At 32.6% G+C, this 22,649-nt stretch overlaps 3 protein-coding genes across 4 annotated transcripts in view; all 3 read left to right on the top strand.

Annotated features, from left to right (window-relative positions):
• The window catches only part of LOC127867071 (neogenin-like), a 263,769-nt gene that overhangs the window by 42,316 nt on the left and 198,804 nt on the right, over positions 1–22,649 (top strand). The gene's annotated exons all lie outside the window — the stretch shown is intronic.
• Positions 1–22,649, top strand: part of LOC127867074 (neogenin-like) — an 81,214-nt gene that overhangs the window by 26,505 nt on the left and 32,060 nt on the right. The gene's annotated exons all lie outside the window — the stretch shown is intronic.
• Positions 543–17,621, top strand: LOC127867073 (uncharacterized). Of its 2 annotated transcripts, none has more exons than XM_052408020.1 (3): positions 543–652; positions 11,989–12,092; positions 13,293–17,621. In XM_052408020.1, the coding sequence occupies exon 3, from the start codon at positions 13,426–13,428 to the stop codon at positions 14,635–14,637; it is 1,212 nt and encodes a 403-aa protein (XP_052263980.1). In that variant the 5' UTR covers positions 543–652; positions 11,989–12,092; positions 13,293–13,425; the 3' UTR covers positions 14,638–17,621. The 2 variants fall into 2 exon arrangements, with proteins under 2 accessions (XP_052263980.1, XP_052263979.1); XM_052408019.1 differs by lacking the exon at positions 543–652 and adding an exon at positions 2,020–2,549.

The raw sequence follows: 22,649 nt of genomic DNA, 5'->3' as shown, positions 1-22,649 counted from the left end.
TTTGGCCGCAAGTAAATGTCCTTAATCTATTTTGGAAATAAGGAAAAGTAGTCTCTTGTGACCGTTAATACTACTTATTGACTTTACCCATTCAAATAACAGCTGTATCATAAAACGCCCCGTGTATAATTCTGTGATTAAAAATGTGTGTTGACACAACAATAGACGTGCACTTAAATGATATATTTATTTCCATTATAAGTGTTATATTTGCCTGTTCGATGACATGTGTTTAGGCATGGATTAATTTTAAATTATTGTCAGCTTTATACCATGCATTTGTATGTTACATAACTTTAATATAAGTTGATATTGACATGCACAATTTAAAGCAGTTATTATAACTTCTTCACATTGTTAACTTACATGAAATACCCGTTATTTATATTTTGTTAAATGTATTACACTCGTGTACGGCAACTTTAAACAGACAAAATGCATGTTTACATAATGTAGTACTAACAAAAAATGGCTGATCATATTACCACCAGATCGCAGTTGATTTAAATCGGGTGTAGCTTGTAACTATGCGATTGCAATATGGTTCTCCTGCATAGAGCAGTGTAACCTGTCATTTAAAAGTATGCACCGCTTTCAACAGTATTTACCAGCCGCATGTGGTGCCCGGTGTGAACGGTTTATGGAGAAGAAGGTGAGTCGCATAAGACTATTCAATTTTTATAATAATAATAATTATTAGTATTAATATTAGTAGTAGTAGTAGTAGTAGTAGTAGTAGTAGTAGTTGTAGTAGTAGTTGTTGTTACTGTTGTTGTTGTTGTTTTTGTTGTTTATTACTATTAGTATTATCATTATCATTTCCTCTATGTGTGTATGTTGTTCCGTATTTTGCTGTTTCGTACTGTTTTGGCAATGGATCACTTGCCTTAAATAAAGGACCAACTTATTGTATATAATGAGAATGCAATACTGCAGCTGCAGTTTCACTTCTTTATATAAACACTAGCTAGTGCATTTCACAAATAATGTTAATGTATTTTATGGAACATGACGTTGCTAAATTGCATCGGGTTTTTTCTATGTTTTCGGTTTCTGTTAGTCATTGGTATGGTTTGTTTTACGATTTGTAAAACGAGATTTCATGTTTATCAACTCAATCTGCTGACTGTTATCTTGTATCACAGGTAAACACGGTGTGTGATCAATGGTCTTTTTGACGAGTCATGTAACCTGTAGAATGCCGGTATCGTTGAACAAAACATTTTTGCCCCGCTTAGGTGCGCTTCGAAATTTAACACTACAATAATAACATTCAATGGACTCGTTCAAAGATTGTCAAAATTCAAACGTACAATAACAATGGCATAAATTCAATCAGGACGTAACTCGGTATTTTAACACGCAACATACACTTCTGACCAAGGAAAATGTAAACAAAATCGTTTCTTTAATGAGTGATCATCATGAATTTATCAAAATCAGACAAAATATGTATGTTTTTGTGTAAAGTATTGTGAATTTCATGTTTAACTTACGTCGGGTTTAAATAGGATTTACCACGGCGATTATTTTAACAATACCAGCAAAGTCACAGAATCGTACGTGTTCCAAGAGAGCGTGTGTATTTATCGAATGACATGCTGTGAAGTGAACCGTTTGACATGATTCATAATAAAACCAGACATGCATTGTGATTTCAAAAGCCATATATCTTTTGTTATGAGGCGCTATAAGGAATCAAAGGGGTGTCGGATCTGCCGGATGAAAAAATAGTAAGTAGATTAAACCAAAATACTTTTGGTTTATAGGTATTAAAGTCAATGGTTAATTGGTACTTACTAATCCTAATAATCAAATATGCCCTTTCAAAACATTGCATGTGACCCCATGTGTGCACGTAAATGCCTTTAATCTATTTTGGTAAAACTGAAAAGTCGTTTATCGTCTAGTAATTATATTTATCGACTTTATCAAATCAGATAACAATTGAATCATTAAAAGCAAACGACCCGTGTATAATGTAGCCATTAAAAGTGTGTTCACTAACAGTAATAGGCGAACAATTAAGTAATATGTTCATTTCCATTATAAGCATTATTTACGCCTTTTCACCTGTTAGGGTATTTGTGTTAAACGTACTTGTTAGGGTATTTGTGTTAAACGTACATGTTAGGGTATTTGTGTTAAACGTACCTGTTAGGGTATTTGTGCTAAATGTACATGTTAGGGTATTTGTGTTAAACGTACCTGTTAGGGTATTTGTGTTTAAACGTACCTGTTAGGGTATTTGTGTTAAACGTACCTGTTAGGGTATTTGTGTTAAATGTATTAGACCTATGTAAGGCAACTTTAAACAGACGCACTCCTGAAGGACATAACATTAGTATCACACATAATTGCTGATCATATTACAAGACCGGAGTTGTTTTAAATCATGTATAGCCTTTGACCATAATAGTGCAATGTAAATTTTCATATAAACTTGCGGCAGTGTAGACTTTCATTAACTAGTTTGCACCCATTTCAACGGTAGATAACAGCTGCGTATAGAAACCAGTGTGAAATGTATATGGAGTAGAACATAAAGGGTAAGTCGCCTAATACTGTTTACTTTGATACAAAATAAGTATAAAATTATAATTAATGTATTATTATTATTATTATTGTTATAATCATAGTATTATTATTATTAGGATTATAATTTGTATTAGTATTGGTATTATTTGTATTAGTATTATTATAATTATAATTGCAATAATAATTGTAATTATTATCATTATAATAATTATTGTATTCACTTTGATGCACTTTATTATAAATACTAATTTTATAATACTGATGTATTTAAATACGCCCTATTTTTAAATTGTGAAATCTTATCTTATCAAAAACGCCAAAAGGGGACAATTATATAAATACGTTTTAATTTTAATATTCTTGCTTTTTTGTCTGCTGTTCATTTTATAATATTGTTTGTAGTATGTTTATGTTACAGTATTCAAGTACAATTATGTAAGTCATAATTGTACCATTTACATCAAAGCGTGGAATGCACTGATGTTTTACGCTAATGAGCAACACAGGGCCTACTGACGTATTTTCAAGCTCATTTATCATTAAAAACAAATTAAATATTCAAATTATGTGATATGATATATTGACATCAAGTTTAGCAGTTAAAGCATTGTATTTTGGTACGCATACCATTATTACACTATGTGCACGCATGTTAAATATAACATACCTTGGAACTAAGTCCATAAAGTAAATTGAATCGTCTCAATGACAGCTCAATTTGAACGCTAGTCATACGGCGCGTTATGATGTAGCAGGCAGATTCATGAGATTGGTTCACAAATATGTTGAAATGTGTGTTATAATTCAGCATTCAATTTGTTTATATCAACAAGACCAAGTTATATCCTAAAAGGATGGCTATTTCATTTGTTTGGAATGTATCTCAATAGCTAAACGGAAATTGCCCAGTAATACTCGTGGATCGGATATATCATATAGAGACAATGAAATTGTTACTAAAATCCATGTTGAATATTCATTGCATACTAAAGTCTTAATGTATAAGATATACAGTTTACTACAAAAGAAGGCGAATGATATTTTATGATGAAACGCTATACGACTTCTTTCATTCAATAGTTTAACTATAAATACAGTTTTATAGTCAGCAATGTAAAATTACTGAACAGAACATATCTCTATTTTGTTTAATAAGTTACTAAATAAATGACACATATATTATGACAACGGGTGAGCATATAGGTCACAAACATTTATATTAAAAAAGTTCGAATAAACCACAATGAAGTACATATTTTTGGATAAGGTGATCAGAGCGTTCACTATTGGATTGTTTTAACAGTATCAATCAGTATAATTTGCGTTAGTTATGGATTTTATAAAACATAGACATCATATAGAGGGAGCATACGTGTAATCAAAATAAACATGGCTTTATTGGTCTGGTCTACCAGATGATTTTTACACTGAAAAAGTAAATATTACTCTTAAGTATTCGTATTCTCTAACTGTTTAAAGTGGTTGGTCGTTAAAGTACAATTGATAGTTACTTGGATCATTAGTTTTATCGTTATTAAATGGTCAATTTCCATTTTTGGCAAAAATTAAAAAAAATAATAAAAATAAAAACTTTTAAGACTAGCATTAAAACTGCCTCATTTTAACCGAATAATGTTGAGTCGTCTGCATCAAGCAATACATGTGAAAAAGTAGTTTTGAAAAGTAGGTAGTGTTGCCAATAGGTATTTCAAGATTTACTCCAGAGCAATGTTGTTTAAGGTTATCTTCAAGGTCGTTCATATGCATATTGGACACGATAGAGGATATATTATTTCTTTATCGCACGAAACATGTGCTGTGAAAATACATTTTGAATACATTTGCATGAATATTTTTTAAAACGTCAAAACTCTTTCCTGTTATACCCAGTTTGAAAATTGTGTGCCAGAGACAAGCTGTCCAGACAAAATCAAAGGCAACTGAAAAGTCTATAAATGAGCAAAATATTTTACTACTTTGTATCTTTGTTTTTTTATTAATACATTAATTGCAAATAAATGGTCATTTACTGACCAGCCAGATCGAAATTAATCTTGGTTTTTGTTAAGTTAATTGTTTTCATTTAGAAATAAATTTATTCTTTGATTGATAACTGCAGAAAAGAATTTACCAGCTGATTATTGTGATAGGGCCATAGTTTCTTGGTCCGCTTTTTAAACATTTATTTTTATAAATTAGTTTAATTTTGAAGATAAGCCATGTATCTGATAATATTCCGGTGTTTATAATTATGTTAAACAAACTGCAATACACTGGAAGCATGGTGGTCGACGTACTTTTAATACTTTCATTTATAATGTTGTCGTATTCGGATGACGCTAAGCCGTTCTTCAATTTAATCAAAGCGCTGAAGGCACTGAAGTTGTTCGCTGTTGTCGTCCTTGATTTGCTTGTGTGCATTGCACAGGCTAATCATCGTGTAAATGCTAATCTTATTTGACATGCATTAAGCCCCTTTTTCCCTGAAAGCTGCCAATATGTACAGATTTCAATGATATACACTAGACTGGCCAATGTCGTCTTACAAGCTGGTATATGCACTCACTGCAGAAGTAGAACAGAGGCATTTGTCGTCTGCAGTGCAGACAGGCAGCGGTAATCGTTCATAGCATAGTGAGTTGCGATTCTTACCGTAGCTAAGGCATCTAAGCACATACTGATTTGCAAAATATGCTCTGTAAATTTAGTCGGCCGCTAACGCGACCAACTAAAAATCACTTTTTAGATTTCTTCGCTTGTTATTAGTCTATTTAAGGTTTTGACTGCGTGAGTGGAAGGCGTGAATTTGTCGTCTATTTTCAGCGGATATTTGTTTATATGACTGTTTGAATTGTTGTTTTTGAAGAGTGTATACACTCGCTCAATAGACGAACTTTTATCAGTAGATTTTTTATTTAGGGTGTTGAAATATATTTCCAGTAGTTTTTAGGTCGATTTTAATGCCCGTAACGTTATATTTTTCAGCAGTTTATGTTTGTTAACGAAGAAAGGAATAAATGTGTGCAGCACGTGTCTATAGTACCGACTGGCTGAGTTAAGCATGTTTTCATTTTGATTGGTTTTATTTATATGATACGCTTTGCAAAACCAGGGTTTGCGTGTAATGTTATCTTTGGTGCTTGATATTTTTATTACAATTTTGTATTGGTGTCGATGAGATCTAAATGATTTGTCTGTAGAGTCTTTGAAAAAGTTAGATATCTTATCGGAAACATAGTTAATACTGGTATTTGGAAAGTTGTTAAACAAACTTGTTATTTCAATTAATTTTGTTTTGTTCAGATTATTTACGAATTCATCACTTTGTTCACCATTACACTCAGGGGGCTTACAATAGTGTTTACTTCCTTGTTTCTGTTTAATACTTTAATTCAATGTAACCATCAGAGAAGAGCTCATCAAGTTCAAATATTTCAAATGCTTTTCATTGGTGAAATCTTTTAATTTCCGTTAATGTGTAATCAATAGCAGTAGTATTTCGAAATGTGTATCTACCGATACTTGAGTCTTTGCCTATAATTCCGTTAGGATTATAATGTAATTTTATTAACATATTTCAAGCAGTTTTGTTCCGGTTATATTAACTATTGTGCACTGGGTTAAACGAGTAATAGAAAATAGTTTGTGTAATAACATTCGTTTCATAACACTAATCTTTAAATCACCCATCATGAAGTGGTGTGCAGTGGTGGCATGAATTTGTTACGAGCTACGCGGAGGTTGAAACGTTGAATGGACTGAGTTTTAGAAGTGTCTTACCTCTCTGATATGGAAAGTGGAGGTAACCACTTGGGAAATATATTTATATTTTTAAATGTATAGTTGACGCTAACGATTGATGTTGTTTGTGGTAATAAGTTATACTTAACAGGTAAGAATTCTTCGTGAAACGCAAAGGTTCTGAATTAGGTAAAATGTATCGCAGTTAAACTTGATTTATATGTTGAAATCTAAATTGACTTGTTTGTAAAGGCAACATTAATATATGTAGGTGTAGTGGGATTGCTTTGTAAACTATTTGTTAGATGATGTAATGTACACACCAATATTAGCAATTTCTTACATTTGAATATGCTTTTCTACCTACAACCGTATCTCACTTCAAGAGAATTCCCCCAATAGGGTATTCTTCAATAATTGAATAGAAAACATTGCGATTATTGTTTGACTAGAACAAATGATTTGTGTTATCGATCTGAATACGTTGTGCATTTTAGACTGGTTGACACTAATATGTGCACGTAGATTTTATTTTCTAAGCCTGCGTTCCGACAAACATATTTGTATATATTCGAATGCATGTTTCATGTAATGATGTGTTCATGAAGACATTAAAACAGCATTTTGTTTCTGAATGCAAGTTTATATTAGTGATTCTGTTCCAAAGCAATAGAATTGTATGGCATATACAAGGGCTAAAAGGCATTTCAATTATCTCCAATATTTTCACATTTTTTGCTAAATTTTAATAGACCAGCGCAAGTTTAAATTTTAAATAACATACTCCAAAAGTATATTGAAAGTTTAGCGAATCGAAAATATGACTGTAAAATATTTAACATTTTTTCCTGCTTTGAATGTAACGGACTTTACCTTAAATAGTCACGGCACTAACCGGTACGATTCAATATGTATTGCGGATCAGTTGGCAAATGTGTAAAAAACATTAAGATGCAGGTGAATAAAAATACCAAATTGAATGCAGTCATCTTAAAACAAATAGTCGCAATCGAGTCTCATTAAATCAGGAATGCTTTGTGGGTTAAAAATTAACATATGTTAGCTATACACCAACTAATAAATATTTCTATGTTTGATAAAACGATCTAAAAATAATAAACGAGACGGATAAAGTTTATGATTGATTAAATTTGTTATAAAACCATCGCATTACCTCACATAAAATGTGAGTAAGCAGGTAAACACGAATGAAGTCATATTACATATATTTCTTTTTAAATAATAATTTTATTAATTAACAATGCGCGCATTTTGTTTTATGCATATATATAACCATTTCACAAGCATTGTCACTAGGCGCCATTGTTTGAAACAGTGAATATTAAATATTGATTATATTTTTCAACATCTTGTTTGCTATTTTAACAAATATATATAAATATATAAATATATATATATATGAAATGGTACTTCAGTTATGTATATGTATTAAACAAGTACATCATGATCGGTCGTACCTAAACTTCAACAGGACTATAAGAATTGCTATATTGTTTATTATGAAACATTCCATTTTGCAATTAAACATATTTCTTTGATCATTCAACTTTTTTATTTACATACAAGTGTCGTTAATGCTCTGATCACCATTATCATGCCTAGTTGTGCATGATAGTTTTCGTATTTATACTGAGTAAAAGGACATTCCTAAAATGAGAATACTGTTTCAAATCTAACCTAGACCACAGCCATAGTCCCATGTATGCCTCGCTCTACTACGTCGCCTATAAGGTAATGTTTTAAAGAACGAATTTTTATTAACAGAGCATAAATGAGGAGTTTATTTTAATTTTTAAGTCTATATGACTATAAAACGAACATTCTCTCGTGTTGAAAACATACTTACCATAGACGTATCATTTTGCATCCCGATTTAAAACAATAAACGGAACTTGAAAGATTATTAAAACTTATTTTTTATTGTTTTGATTATTTGAAAATATAGGTTTGCATTGTGCTCTGTATCGCTTTCATTTTGATCGTATTTTGTTGCAAGCCTTATTTGTTTTGTTTATTTGTTCATGCAGTTCTCTAGTCTTCATGTTAAGTTATTGCAACATTAATGTAGAATTCAATGATACCGTAACGGCTATGTTGTTTGTATTTGCGAAAAAGGCCGTTGATTTTCGTGTATGGATAGTTATGTGTATATGCAGTTAATTGTTTTCTATATTGATCGGTGTTGTGTGAAGTCATTGCTGATGCTTTATAATCAATAAGTTTTGTCGCCGTTCGGTTTCATTCAGCGATTGGTATTGTCTTTTAGAATGACACACTGTTTGTCTTTCATTATGCCTTGTATTGAACACATTGTGGTTGGTTGTTTACGTTCGACCGACATTCTGTAAAGTATTATTTTATTTTAATGTTATGATCATTGTACATGTAGTTGAAAAGTTATGTCGCTGTGTATTAATGGATGAAGTTGCTGCTGTTATTTTACGGTTAAAATTGTATCTGTACGACTGATAACAGTTGAATGTTGAATCATTGACTTAAGTTTGTCATTACATGATTTAAACTAAAATGTTTGTATTATTTAAGCCTGTATCACTAATAATATATGTTATAAGTATTGTCAATACGAGTTCATTGATGGCATTTTTGTTGCTGTTGAAACTGAGTTCCATCTGATGATGTTCCAGTTGTCAGTGTGATAAATTCATGCATAATAAGCATATGGCTATATTTATTTGAGTGGGTTTAATATTTATTGATGTCGCTTTGAATATAATGCACTGCCACTGTGAGTGAATGGGGTGTATGGCTAAAATACAAGCTCCGTTTTCTACATACTGTTGTACATGAATCTTGTGCAGAGGATCAGCATGCACGCTCTTGATATAAAAATGCACGTACATTGATATACAAACACAGTTAATAACATTAGCCATTTGATTGTTTATCAGAAATTAAAGTGAATGTATAATAATTATGTGTAAAGATATATGCATGCATATAATATAAACATACACATAAAACATAAAAAACTTAAACTGTATTATGTTTACTATATCAGTCATTATTTTGTTTATAAAATTACAATGTCCCATCCTGAATTAATGTATATTTCATTATATTGACATTTATGGCTGATTTATTTTTAAATCAAATTAAGCGACGCATTGAACTCAATTTCTTTTCTTATGCACCACTTATTTGTATATCCCATATTTAACATGTTGTATTTAATTACTAATCAACGAGAATCATAAAAAATTAAACGTTTTAAACTAAGTTATGTGTTAGCAGCCACCTCACTTTTTAGTACAATCGATAACCTATGTATGGGAGAACATCATGCTAGCAATGACTCTGTATTAAAACAAGTCGAACAAACGCTCCCCCTCCCAAAAAGAAAAAAAACATAATTTTTTTGCAATATTGCATTTCATTTAAAATCATGAAAACTGCACCAGAACAAGTTTCGGGTCCTTAAAAAAGTATTAATATAAAACTAAGGTAGCGAATACACAAGATGATCAATACAAAAATATAATTAGGTAATATGCTTTTGCATCAATTCCATGAAAAATAAAATGGCCCATTAAATAGTAAAATGAAAACTAATAATCGGGCGTTGAAATTAGGTTTCCGTGTTTTACATCGCGTGTTGGTACAGCAGTAAGATCCAAATTATAGTATATTTTATAAAATCAGCTTAGGTACGAAAGAACTTAATAATACTTAATGTCATAATTTTAAAAAGGTTAACACATTCGAACGATCAACTAATTTTGCCATTGTTATAGTTTACGCCGAATTGTATTCATATATTCGCACGAATGCATTAAAAACTTCAATATTAATAACCTGTTTTTTTATGTATACGATATTTTATGAAAAATATACACTATGCCGGAGTTGAAATAACCCGTAATCGTACAAACTCGGCCTATCCCAGCGATCCGAGGTAAAATGCTAATCTAAGTCGGTCGAATTGATAACAGTGAACGAGCATGTGACGAAGGGACGAAGTCCACCGGTACACCCCTCTTTTAAATGCTCATACGTACTCTGGATAATGATGTGTTATGTCTGATGAACAATAAAATGTAATTACTATATCACTTATTACATGGTGATTAAAAGATTGTTGATTGATTTACGTTTATATAATTATTTGAAATCAAGTCATAAAATTTCTCGTCATTTCTGGTTGATATGTAAGTGAATATATTTAATCTGACAATACCGATACTCCATCTTTGATGTTTCATGACGAATATAATGTTGTCACGGACGCAAATACATGCCACGATTACCTCTGTCCTAAACCGTGTATGGCAGCAATTAAACTATCTTTGCTTTAAAAATATCAATGCGTTTCAAAATGAAACTATTATCACAGCACAAGCCGAGAATACTTTTTTTCGTGTTAATTTGTAGATATCCCCAGTTGCCGCAAAGGTATACGTAACAAAATGTTACGCATTTGTTTAACCGCTCTTTAGCAAATCTATCTCTAAAAGTACATACCCTTTAGAGGTCACTGTGATAAAACTTATGAAATTGGATGAACAATCTATTACATCCCTTTAAAGATGTAAGTCTGTCATTTATTTAGCTGGCAAATATTTTGAGCGTGCTATTTATACATACATATATAAATAAAAATACATACTAGCATATTGATATGTATAAACACGTATGTCAATTATTCGATTAAATAAAGTATAATGGTATAGTATATGTAGACATTGGAAAGGCCTTTAATCGAGTTTAAGTTTGGAGCCATTTGAATATATGATCAAACTATTAATTGTACGAAGTAATTTTAGAACAGAAATCAAGAGGTATGTGTCCTTTCTTTTTGCCAGCAAAGGATGTTCATGCTGGTGTACCACAGGGTTCGATCCATTATTATTTTGAATTCACTTTATTGGTATATCGGACGACAAATAAACTTTAATCACACAGATAGTTTAAGAGACGTCTTTTGCATGTGTTTTACACAATTGAAGGACTACTAAAAAGCGACCTGTTTGAAATCAACGAAAGGGGAAAACGATGGCTTGTTAATTTTAAACATTGTCACACTGATGTGGGATTGTACACCCTCTAAAATATTAAATATTATTATTATTAATATTTTATTACAATGTTCATTATAATCTTATCTGTTGTGAACGTTTCATCATTTACTTACTTGCTGACAAATCTTTATCATCATCTAAACAGTTGCGCACGCTATATCATCAACTAAGCCGTTTTACACAATTTATCATCTACTAATTTTTTGTGTATGCTTCAACATCTATTAACATGTACGTGATGTACTTTTCATTAGAGACTGGAAATAAAAAGTGACGGACCATATATATGGACAAAATGAATTGTCAGCATTTGTCCAGTCCTAGCAAATAAAACCAAGTATTGTGTTCAATGTAAGCATTGTTTCGTAAAATCGTATGTATAGTACAAGCGGGCGCCACCTGATAAATATTTTTAATTGAAAAGCAATTAAACAATATTAGCTTTCATATTTACATTCGCATTACTTCAACTACGTACTGCCAACATGCATTAAGGACATGTTTGAAGCATACACATATGTACATGTTTGAAGAATATGCATAAGTTTGTTTAAACATTCACATATTATTCAGCATTTTCATTTAATGACAATGCACTGTACTATAGCGTTATTTACCTTACTATTAACATGACTACCTAAATGTGTTTTAGGTTACGAAAATCGTTGCTCCTTAAAGATGGCTGAAGGTGGTGCAAGATTTGATGAACCAGAATGGTTCCCTAAACAAGGCAGTGTGTCCAGCCATCAAACCCTGGTAAGATTTAATATCGTGTTCACTTTGTTTTAATAAAATGTACTTTTAAGGCAGTGTTTCAACCAACAGAAGTCGGCCCCTCCATATACTATTCCAATATATACAATTAATGAAGTATCGTAAGTATAATTATAGATAGGAATATGTTAATACAAACTAATACCATTAAACGCATGATTAATACTTGTTCCAAATTGAATACATCTCTTAAACAAGATGAATAAAACACACCACAGATAGGAATCTTCAAACATCAGCTTATCGCTTTCTACACATTGACAACTACGACACTCCTTTTTTTAGAACATACCTAAATACCTGACTTCAATATCTCGATTTAAATTTCAAATATACCGTCCTTGAAAAAAAAGAACTATTTAATTTGTACTACTATCCAAAGGTAGCTTCTCAAATCTAAACGTTGGATGTTTATTTCTGCAGTTAAAATAAAATATATTCAGAGTCATACCAAATTAATCATTGATAAATAAAAATGTTTTGTTGATCAAATTTCTGATCATAGAGAATTATACAGTACAAATTAATGAAATTTCAGGAATATATCAACTGTATTGCCTTATATTGATTCAAGTGGCTTCCTGTAAATCCTGTTAATGTAAGCGTGATATGTCGTGTGAAATCAACGGACCCTTCCATTCATTGAATACCTGAATAATTGAACAAGCGAACTTTAACATGATCATTTGGTATACGATCACAACGTATTGCATTACAATTGATGACAAATCGGGTCTCAGATACAGGCTCGCTGGGCAATGACGAGATCATATCTTATGTGGAGAAGTTTTATGTAAATGAAATGTGTGTTAATTTAGTGTTTAAATTGAATACCTGTATAATTGAACAAGCGAACTTTAACATGATCATTTGGTATACGATCATAACTTATTGCATTACAATTGATGACAAATCGGGTCTCAGATACAGGCTCGCTGGGCAATTATGGAATCATCTCTTATGTGGAGAAGTTTTATGTAAATAAAATGTGTGTTAATTTAGTGCTTAACAGTAGACTGTCATTGCAGTAAAATAATCAATTAATATCCGTTTATTGAATTATTGGATCAACTCATGCAAATGTATCTAAATGTTCTATTTGCCTACGTACTTGACGATGTTCAATTTTGTATCATGTCCATGACAAACATCAGGTTTCTGTTTTATTGAAAAATATTTCAGATTCAGTGGGAAAATGCCTCGATAGAGACATCCTCTGTGATGAACTGGCTTGGATATGGGCCAGAAATAAGACAGGCACGTATAAACGCCTACAGGGAGAGAGGAAGGCTGTTGACTGCACAGTGCAGAGGAGATGCAACATTTATTTTTTACAGGTAGCAAGGCTGAGGGGCTGAGCCGCTTATATGAAAGTGATACAGATAACATGATTGTATTCGATAAAGTGATATGTTTAGAAGATGGTGTTAATGCTAATAACTTTTCTAGTGAGATAACCGTGCTGAGATCATATAGCCTTATGAGTTACGCCGGACACTGTAGGCTGCTACTAGAGAGATGCGGTACAATGGTTCCCCCGTACCTAGACGGTGCGTTGTGTGATGATGGATATGGTCGCGAACTCTTGAGCAGTGACATGTTTGTTAATAACTTTTCAAAATCTACATATCGGGCATACGTGGTGCGGCATGACCGAGCCGGACCGTCAATACCCACTACATGGGGAGGAGTTTACCACAATGACAAGGTATATGCATTACGTTACTACTGTCCCAACATTCTGTCAAAATGGGCCGCAAGACCTCGCCACTGGCCGCCAGCGGAAGTCGTTCAGCACGTCGTATCCCTTGGAGCATTTCTTACGCCTGTTGGATTTAAAGGCAGTGAATATCAACATGTTGAATGGAGAGTTTGTTTTAACGCCGGGGAGATCGAAATAGTAAACAATCTTAATCAAACTCAAATAAATATGTATGTTTTATTGAAAATGGTTAAGAATGATGTATTAAATCCACGTAAGAAAGAAGTTTCATCGTACACATTGAAAAACATTGTATTATGGATAGCGGAAAATAATCCTCAGTCCTTGTTTCGTGAAAGAAGTCTGTTATACTGGTTTCTTGAAGGATTGAATGCACTTAGAGTCGCGTTGGTAACCCGAGAGCTGCCATACTACATGATTCCAGATAGAAATCTGATGGCAGCTAGTGGACTTGAGGAGGAACTGCAGCGTACATGGATATCAACGATTACAGAAATGATTAATGAAGGTCCTAGGGTGATACTAAGACTTCCGAAGATACGACAAGCCACCGTAGCTCACCCTGAGCCATTCCGATGGTACAACGGGAGGAGAATAGAGCTTGAAATGCTGAACCTCGTGGCAGATATCAGAAGAACAAATCTCTGCGAAGATGAGAACTGGGAGATTGACGAGTCAGATTTTACTCTGCTGGCAATAACAAGACGCAACGACGTGATTGTGACGGAGGTTGGCCTGGTGATGATTTTGGAAGGGAGTCGAGTTATCAATAAAGAGGATGTTTATGATAGAATGTTGATGTAAAACGATTACATTCATCAATTGACTAGTTACTATGCGCGGACAATCCTTATTTATAAAGTGTTTGTCAAAGAGCATAGTTGAGCAGCTTATGATACTTGATTGACTTCATGAAATTATCATGTGCTCAGTCATTGATTTTGAACTTGTAGACGTGCATTGCAAATGGTAGAAAACTGTCTAGTTGATAGACGGCTATAACAAGTACCAGGTCAATAATATTTGATAAATTTTTTTTTCAAAAATTTCAATCTTCTATTAAACTCTGTTTTCAAATAAAGTTATATTACTCCTATATTGTTTACGATCCAAGTAATCGAATACATGTGTCGCTGTGTGAAATAAGCGGTATCATTTCACGTTTTGCTTCCTTTTATAATTGACAGCAATTACCAGCGTTTTTTCTAGAAAGGTAGTAAGCCGACGTTTGTGTATTTGTGATAGCATGTTTTGAGATAAATTGTATCCTGGTAAATTACATTTTCATAAATAAGGACTACGTGCTATGATATTTGTTATGCTGGTGCAGCTAGAACTTCGCTTTGGTTAAACTTGCTATTGTTTATGGATAGGGTATTAATTGCTGATATCATACATGTATAAGATATAATAATAATAGAATCGCATCACATTTATCGATAGCATTCGTGTTGATCTGGCTGAAAAAAAAACCTGTTATAGTGATACGCAACATTATCAAACACGTATTTAACACATTTATGTTGCACTAATCGATACAAATAGCGTTTGTATATGTAGCATGCTGCTTTTAACTTTTCTTTAATACCGTAATTGTTGCATCCATAGCATACATAGTTGAGTTTTTTTATTAAAGAATGAATTGTGCTACTTTACAGGTGAATACATTTTTACTGTAACACGTTGAACAAACCTTTAAAATACGTATGTGTATCTTAAATTTAGATTGGCGGGTATATATAATGTAATTGTTGATATGGTGTGGAATTATTTTAAGACATGATAACAGTAATAGTTTTGTTTGCAGTACATTTATTTATACTGTTGTTTGGGTGTTCATCGTATGCATGCGTGTGTACTGTTTCGTTTCCGTTGTTTATCTTTTAGTATCGTATTACTAAAACGTGGCTAATTAATTGGTGTATTTCGGTTATGTACTCCTTTATTCTGTTGGCGCCGTATTACAGTTATATAAAATGGAACATGTATTAAAAGCGTTTTCGCTTCTGTCGCCTTTATGTTGAACTAAATATTCGAAAAACGTATAGATAAAAACACGTTTAGTTAAGTCGCTTTCATATAACTGATGAACATTATTCAAATTCAACTTTATTTCCACCATAAATCTGTGCAGGTATTTGTAGTATTCCTAATTACTCGCTGCGAATGTATTGATCCAAGACACTGCTGGTTTAATGATACACATAGTGTTTGCTTTAAGGTCTTTAGTCGTTTAAGATTCGTTTATTCAGAAAATATTTATTTTTGAATGACTATTTAAAGCGATATGTTTGTAATTGTTGTCGTTGGTGTATCTATTAAGAACTGTGTATTTATTGAATTGGTGACATTGTGGTAACGTAAAAGGTCATATTTGCTTTCTCTGTGAATATAGTTGTCCCGTTGATTACCGTATTACTACCGTCGCTGTTGCTGTAATTGTGGTTAAGTTACCGTTACGGAAGAATATATTGTCTGTATGTAAACCTATTGATAAAGTAAGCGTTATTGTCGCTATACATTAATTGATTTATTCACATTATGGATGCATCGTTCAACGTATTTATTCAGTGAGTGATACTTTCGCTTTGAATTTACTGATGTGATTATTGTCGCTATTACTTAATAATTTGTATTTATCATTTCAGTTATTGTCGATGTTTATTTCATTATACTGTTATATGTGATATTTCATGAACTGTAAAAGGACATCAGTGAATGACTTATGTCGCCCTGATTTTATTTTGAACTACGCCGCCCTGATTTTATTTTGAACTATGCCGCCCTGATTTTATTTTTATAAGACTATTAATTAATCCATAGATGATATTTGTTCATGTCAGTGTAATATCGTTTGTAATTTCACGGGTGATCATAGATGTGTGAAATAACAAACTATCTTACACGGGCATGAACAAATTTTCTGTTCTTTTATGCCCCGTGTTCAAGAAAATGATAAATAGCTGTTTTTCTTTCGCTGAAAAGTTACCCTTTGTCCCGTGGCGTGCCTCAATACATTTCTATACACAAAATGACTTCATTATATCAGCGAAATTTTTCGGTGAAACTCTTTTACAATTTAAATAAACGGTGAAAAAAGCATAAAATAAAAAATAAATTTGTTGGATTCGATGGAATATCATAAAAAATATAAATCTGGAAGTAAATCATAATTTGATAATCTTAAAATAGAAAAGTAGTTCCGAAAATTTGTTAGTTTCATCAAATAATCTGTCTGTCTGTTTACATGAAATATTTGCTTGAAATAAAGTTTAAACTAACAATGTCTTGATTATATCATACATTTTAAACTATGCCCAATATTGTTGAACGGCATAGACATATACTTGACCCTTAATTGATATACACGTCCACATGTCATTGATTCTTATGTATCACCCTCTTTATTTCTCTGTGGATCAAATGAAACACTATGTCGCACTATGTTTTGAACGAATGTGGTAAGTGCATATTCGCATATTCGCGTACAAACGCTTTATCCATGCCCTAGGTATTAAATATATTTTATATGGAGAAGGCACACTCTGAACAACAAAACCGATCCCTCAATAGCTGATGCAGTTCAGACATGTATTAAATGATCCAATGTGTATATGTTTAATGGAATTGTCGTTGATTCATTGTAGGTAACGATGGTAAAAGCTGTGTTACTGCGTTGGTTATGGTATTATTAGTAGATGTAGTGTTGTTTTCGGTGACAATGGTTGTGCATGCGGAAGTGTTCAATAAAAGGGTTGTAGAATTATCTCTGTTGGTGATGTGGATTACAATAATGCTGATACAACTATGTTATTTTTGCGAGAGGAACATACTGGAGAATCTTTATTGTCATGTTAAATGGAATGTAGTTAGTGCCAATAATTATGTGAGTTTTTCTGGATTTTAATAATTGTTAGTTCGTATCGTTTTATATTATATTATAAAAGGCCAGCTGAAAAATGTGTTCCATTCTTTCACTTCAAATAGTTTGTTCAGTTTTCGAGACCATGGTTCTTAACATGCCTGGATTGCAGTATTTGACTTAAATATAGTGAATGTTAGCTTTGTTTATAATGCATTATCAAACATATATTTGAGATATTGTGGTAGAAATGACTTGAAAAAGAAATGTGTTGCATTTGTTTGACAGAGTTTATAACAACCAGGAAAGGAAGACGTTGATATAATAATTTATGTCTAGTAAAGTGCGCTGAATGTCACAAAGGTTTCGTCTCGGTTAAGAATATCACCAATGCAGATAATGCCAGAGTCAAACCATGATTGAATATAAATACTTTGTTTACCTATAAAAAGTGTGGTTATAAAATAAAGAATACAATTTCAAAGCTTTAACATTAAGTAGAAGTTTGCTACTAGATAACGTAGAGGCTTTCAAAACAGCTTGCCAACAAGGTTTTGTAATTGCATTGAAAGTTTTTCTGGTTAATGCTTGCATTAATGCAAACTTTTCCGAAACAAATTACGATTAAGCTAAGAATGTCCAATTATTATCGCTGGTGCATAATCTCTTAAGCCGCTTTAATTGTATAGAACAATTTAAAATAATGAATATCAATCGTTTAAAGTCTACCTTCATAATAGTCTTTTGTAATAACGCTTGTTTTCTTTAGACAAACCGTTCCATATAAAATAAAAGCTTATTACAAAACAGTCATAATTTTAACAATTTATTGTAAGTGGATTAGGTAGCATTATAAACATATGGTTAAATGTAGAAATTACTTACCATGTTATGACAGTAATTTTTAAAGTGGAGTCAAAGTTAACCATCTCACATTGTTCCTGGGTTAGTTGGTTAACCAGTCCTAAGTCATTGACAGTATATATGCAAGTAATCTACCACTTCCGTAGTTGTCTTCAAGATATGTTGTTTTGGCTATAGAAAAACAATTCATACCCCATAATCAAAAACGATATGTAACATGGCGGGGAAAATAGCCTGTAATCATCGAAGTTTTAGTCCGGCCATCTTACAACTATGCTAGCAGACCTGGTAAAAACTTGTCAACTAAAAGATAAATAATATGCATGTACAAAAAATAAAAAATATAAAACGACAGTCCATTAGAAAAAGATGACCGACATAGCGAAATGTTCATATACATAGGGTCTGGCACGGGTTTTCATATCATACCATATTTTATTAAACGAGTTCAGGAATTTTGTTAGTAAACGAGCCTTTGGCGAGCTTACTAACGAATTTTCTGGACGAGTTTAATAAAATATGGTATGATATGACACCGAGTGTCAGATATTTTTTATCACATGCTTTTAAATGAGAAAATTAAATAAATATTTACGCAAACATAATGATAAATCCCGAATGCTGTTTACATTTCGTGACGTCATTTAACGTTGCAACATCACTTTAGCAACATAACAAAATGCGATGTGTCAATAAACGAAAAACTAAGCCAATGTAAACGCTTAAAAAGTATATTAAACATGTGTAAGATAAAAATATTTGTAATGGTTATATTACATGGGAAACAGGGTATGGCATGTGATAACTAGCTATTCAAAACACCGAAGCAAAAATATCCAGCTAATACTTGTGTTTATGCTTTTGGAATTATAATTTAACTCAGAACCGCATTTTAATAGTAATATTTAAGTACATACATGTACAACACATAAGGCAGGTCTAATAAACTAAAAGTTATGAGGATTATGGCAACGGAAAGAATTCCATCACCCATAATTACACAAGATATGCACAGTCTGATAAAGACGCCTCACCCAATATATTACACTTCATAATATTAACCCAGAAACCATCTCGAGCACGTTCATAAACACACAGCCGTCTGGCTGCTGATTTATTCCTTCCGACAATTTTCGATACATACGAAAGTAATCCTCTCGAAGATAATTGCCAATTAAACTCAGCAATACCAAATGCTTTCGCCAAAGTGCTCTCTGTTGGATTCGTTTCCGCACCCACGCTGATAAAACCAATCATTTATCTGCGTCCGTAATAAAAAGCGAGCGCTGTGTTATTTTTGAGATATTCGGCGGTTTTCGTAAATGATGTTGCAATATTTCGGTATTGTTCGGAATGCAATCGGGTTTATTTGTATCAGAAAGCGCTTTGGATGATTGTTTTTACGACATATCGTTGATTCAATGGGTTATTCTTAGGAATCAATATACTAACTCAACTCGAGAATGAGAGATTTCAGATGTATTTGTGTTTGGATATGTTTATTTCACCATTTATACGGTAAGTTAAACGTTATTTTGTAATTGCTTTAATCTGGTTTAGTGCTCTATGTATCAGGTACAGGTACACGCGAGTGATGAAGTGCTTTACGAGTAATAATAACTGGAGAAGCAATGCGAGTATTATTTCAGCAGTACATGAACTGATCGATTTAATCAAATGTTATGAGATCTATCCAAATGTGATGTAGTTAATCCAAATGTGATCAAATTGACCCAAATGTGATCGCATTTACCCAAAATGTATTCGAATAAACCTTATGTGATCGAGTCAATTATGTGGGATCGAATGAACCCAATTGGATCGAATTAACCCACATTGTAGTGAATTAACCCACATGTGATCGAACTAACCCACATGCGATCGAACTAACCCACATGTGATCGAACTGAACTAACCCGCATGTGATCGAACTAACCCACATGTGATCGAACTAACCCAAATGTGATCGAATTTACTCACATGTGATCAAACTAACCCACACTTGATCGAATTAACCCACACGTGATCGAATTAATAAAAATCGCACTGAAGCGTCCTATTGAGTATAATTTGCAGAAAGTTGTGTACATTGTTTAAAAGCCCGGTAAATAAAAAAACTCACATGAAATGCAGTTACTTTAAAAGAAATATGTCGTCGTAAGAATGATTCTGTTACACTTAAAACGCATTTATACATGACAAAAACGTGTCAATTACATCTATATTGCCTTAATGTCATATGATTATTTGCACAAAGCTGTGGAACATACACACCACAAATTCAGCGATTTAAAGGCCCAGTTGTAGCATTCTATATTTCACCCAAGCCCCAGCCCCAAAATCCCGATTTAGATCTCTTTATGTTGATAGCAAGTTGTGGCCATGACCCTTTTCAACGGTGATCAATAAACATACGCGGAATAATGTGCTTTACAATATTGTTACGTCAGCTGAGATCAAATGATCCGCGTTATGAGAACACTGATATTTAAGGGACCTTTTCACAGATTCTGGCCTGTATTGAAGTTTGTCATTAAATGCTTAATATTGATAAATGCAAATATAGGATCTAAGAAACAAGAATAAAATTTAAAAAAGATTTAAAAAAAATCAACTGGGCTCGAACCACTGACACCTGGAGTAAAAGTATATCGCGTAGGCCACTCGGTCACCAGTGCTCATGCAATGAGTGGTGTATTCTATACTTTATATAATCCTCGTAGTATCGCAAAATATAACGACAACAACAAAACTCTCCAAATTATGCAATCGTTTCGCATTGCAACGCTTTATAAATTTCAGGTTTTAAAATCGTCAAAAGATGCATGTAATGGATATTTTAGAGCATGGGAAATGTTCAGTATTAATGTTTCGTCACCAATATAATAAATACAACGGACATTTGCGAATCTAAAACATTGTTTTTAATTTTACCAAAACGTGAAAAGGCCCCTTTAATTCATGTGCGTAAATTGTCGTCCCATAAAAGCCTACACAGTCGGCATCAGGGACGACATTTTCCGCTTCTATGTTAATTGTTCGTTTAAAGGAAGTCCCTTCTTAGCAAAAAGCGTATCTTTATGGAAAGAGTCTTCCCTGTTTAGCATAGATCTTTAACCGATGGCATATTTTACTTCCGTCAACAATTTTTTTAATGGAAACAAAGAGCGCAATCGTTTATATCGTATTTATGGAATACGTTAATTATTTTTTCTTACATAAGACATTCACAGTTCACTCCCGCTGAACTACGTTACAATGAGAGGTGCGTCTGTACGACAACGCGATACGGCGTCATAACTACAACGGTTACGGCGTCTTTCCACAGTTTGTTGACGATACGGGACGTTGTTAAAATAAATGGTAAAGAACGGTAATTTTGAATAGTTTTTGTATGTCTAAGGCAATGTTTATTTAAATACGGATATTGTGTTCCTCTGTCATAGCTTGCCATATGTAATGTATTCTTATGTTATCGATAAAATGGCAGTTTTACAGACCTGTATAGACAACTCATAAAATCATTGGATTTTAATTCAAAGTCTGACATTAAACAAGAAAATCCAAACAAACGTAAGCAAGAAAGAATATTGAATCAATCTTATCACGATCTGTCTCAAAATTTAAGTGCATGTTAGTGTAACGAGAGAATTTTTGATGAATTAAAATGTTACGGCGTCTTACAGAGAGTGTGACAGTGCATTTACTATAACATGTTTAAGGTTACGGTATAGTATCGACGGATACTAGAGGTTTCGGTAAATAACAAGTTCGGTATATTGTATTTATATAGTAAATGGTGTGGAGGTTTCGGTTCTTTAGTGAGGTATACCTACAATGAGGTGTAAATAAAACCTATTATTGGCTTACATCAGGGGCATATATTTGCAAACTGGTGATTAATTTTTAATTGATTAATTAATGCAATGCATACAGTAAATAATTTAGGGGCATGAATGAGCTACCACTGAACTTTTTAAAAAGAATAATTTAAGGTACCAAACCAAAAAATGTAGATTGAATTTAAAATGTAACTTTATTGAAGGTAAATTTACGATTTAAATAAATCAATACTATTTTTTTAAGATTT

Source organism: Dreissena polymorpha, chromosome 2 (genome assembly GCF_020536995.1).
Source record: "Dreissena polymorpha isolate Duluth1 chromosome 2, UMN_Dpol_1.0, whole genome shotgun sequence".
NCBI lineage: Eukaryota > Metazoa > Mollusca > Bivalvia > Myida > Dreissenidae > Dreissena > Dreissena polymorpha.
The sequence above is the reverse complement of the archived record's forward strand: the minus strand, read 5'-3'. Positions and strand labels throughout refer to the sequence as shown.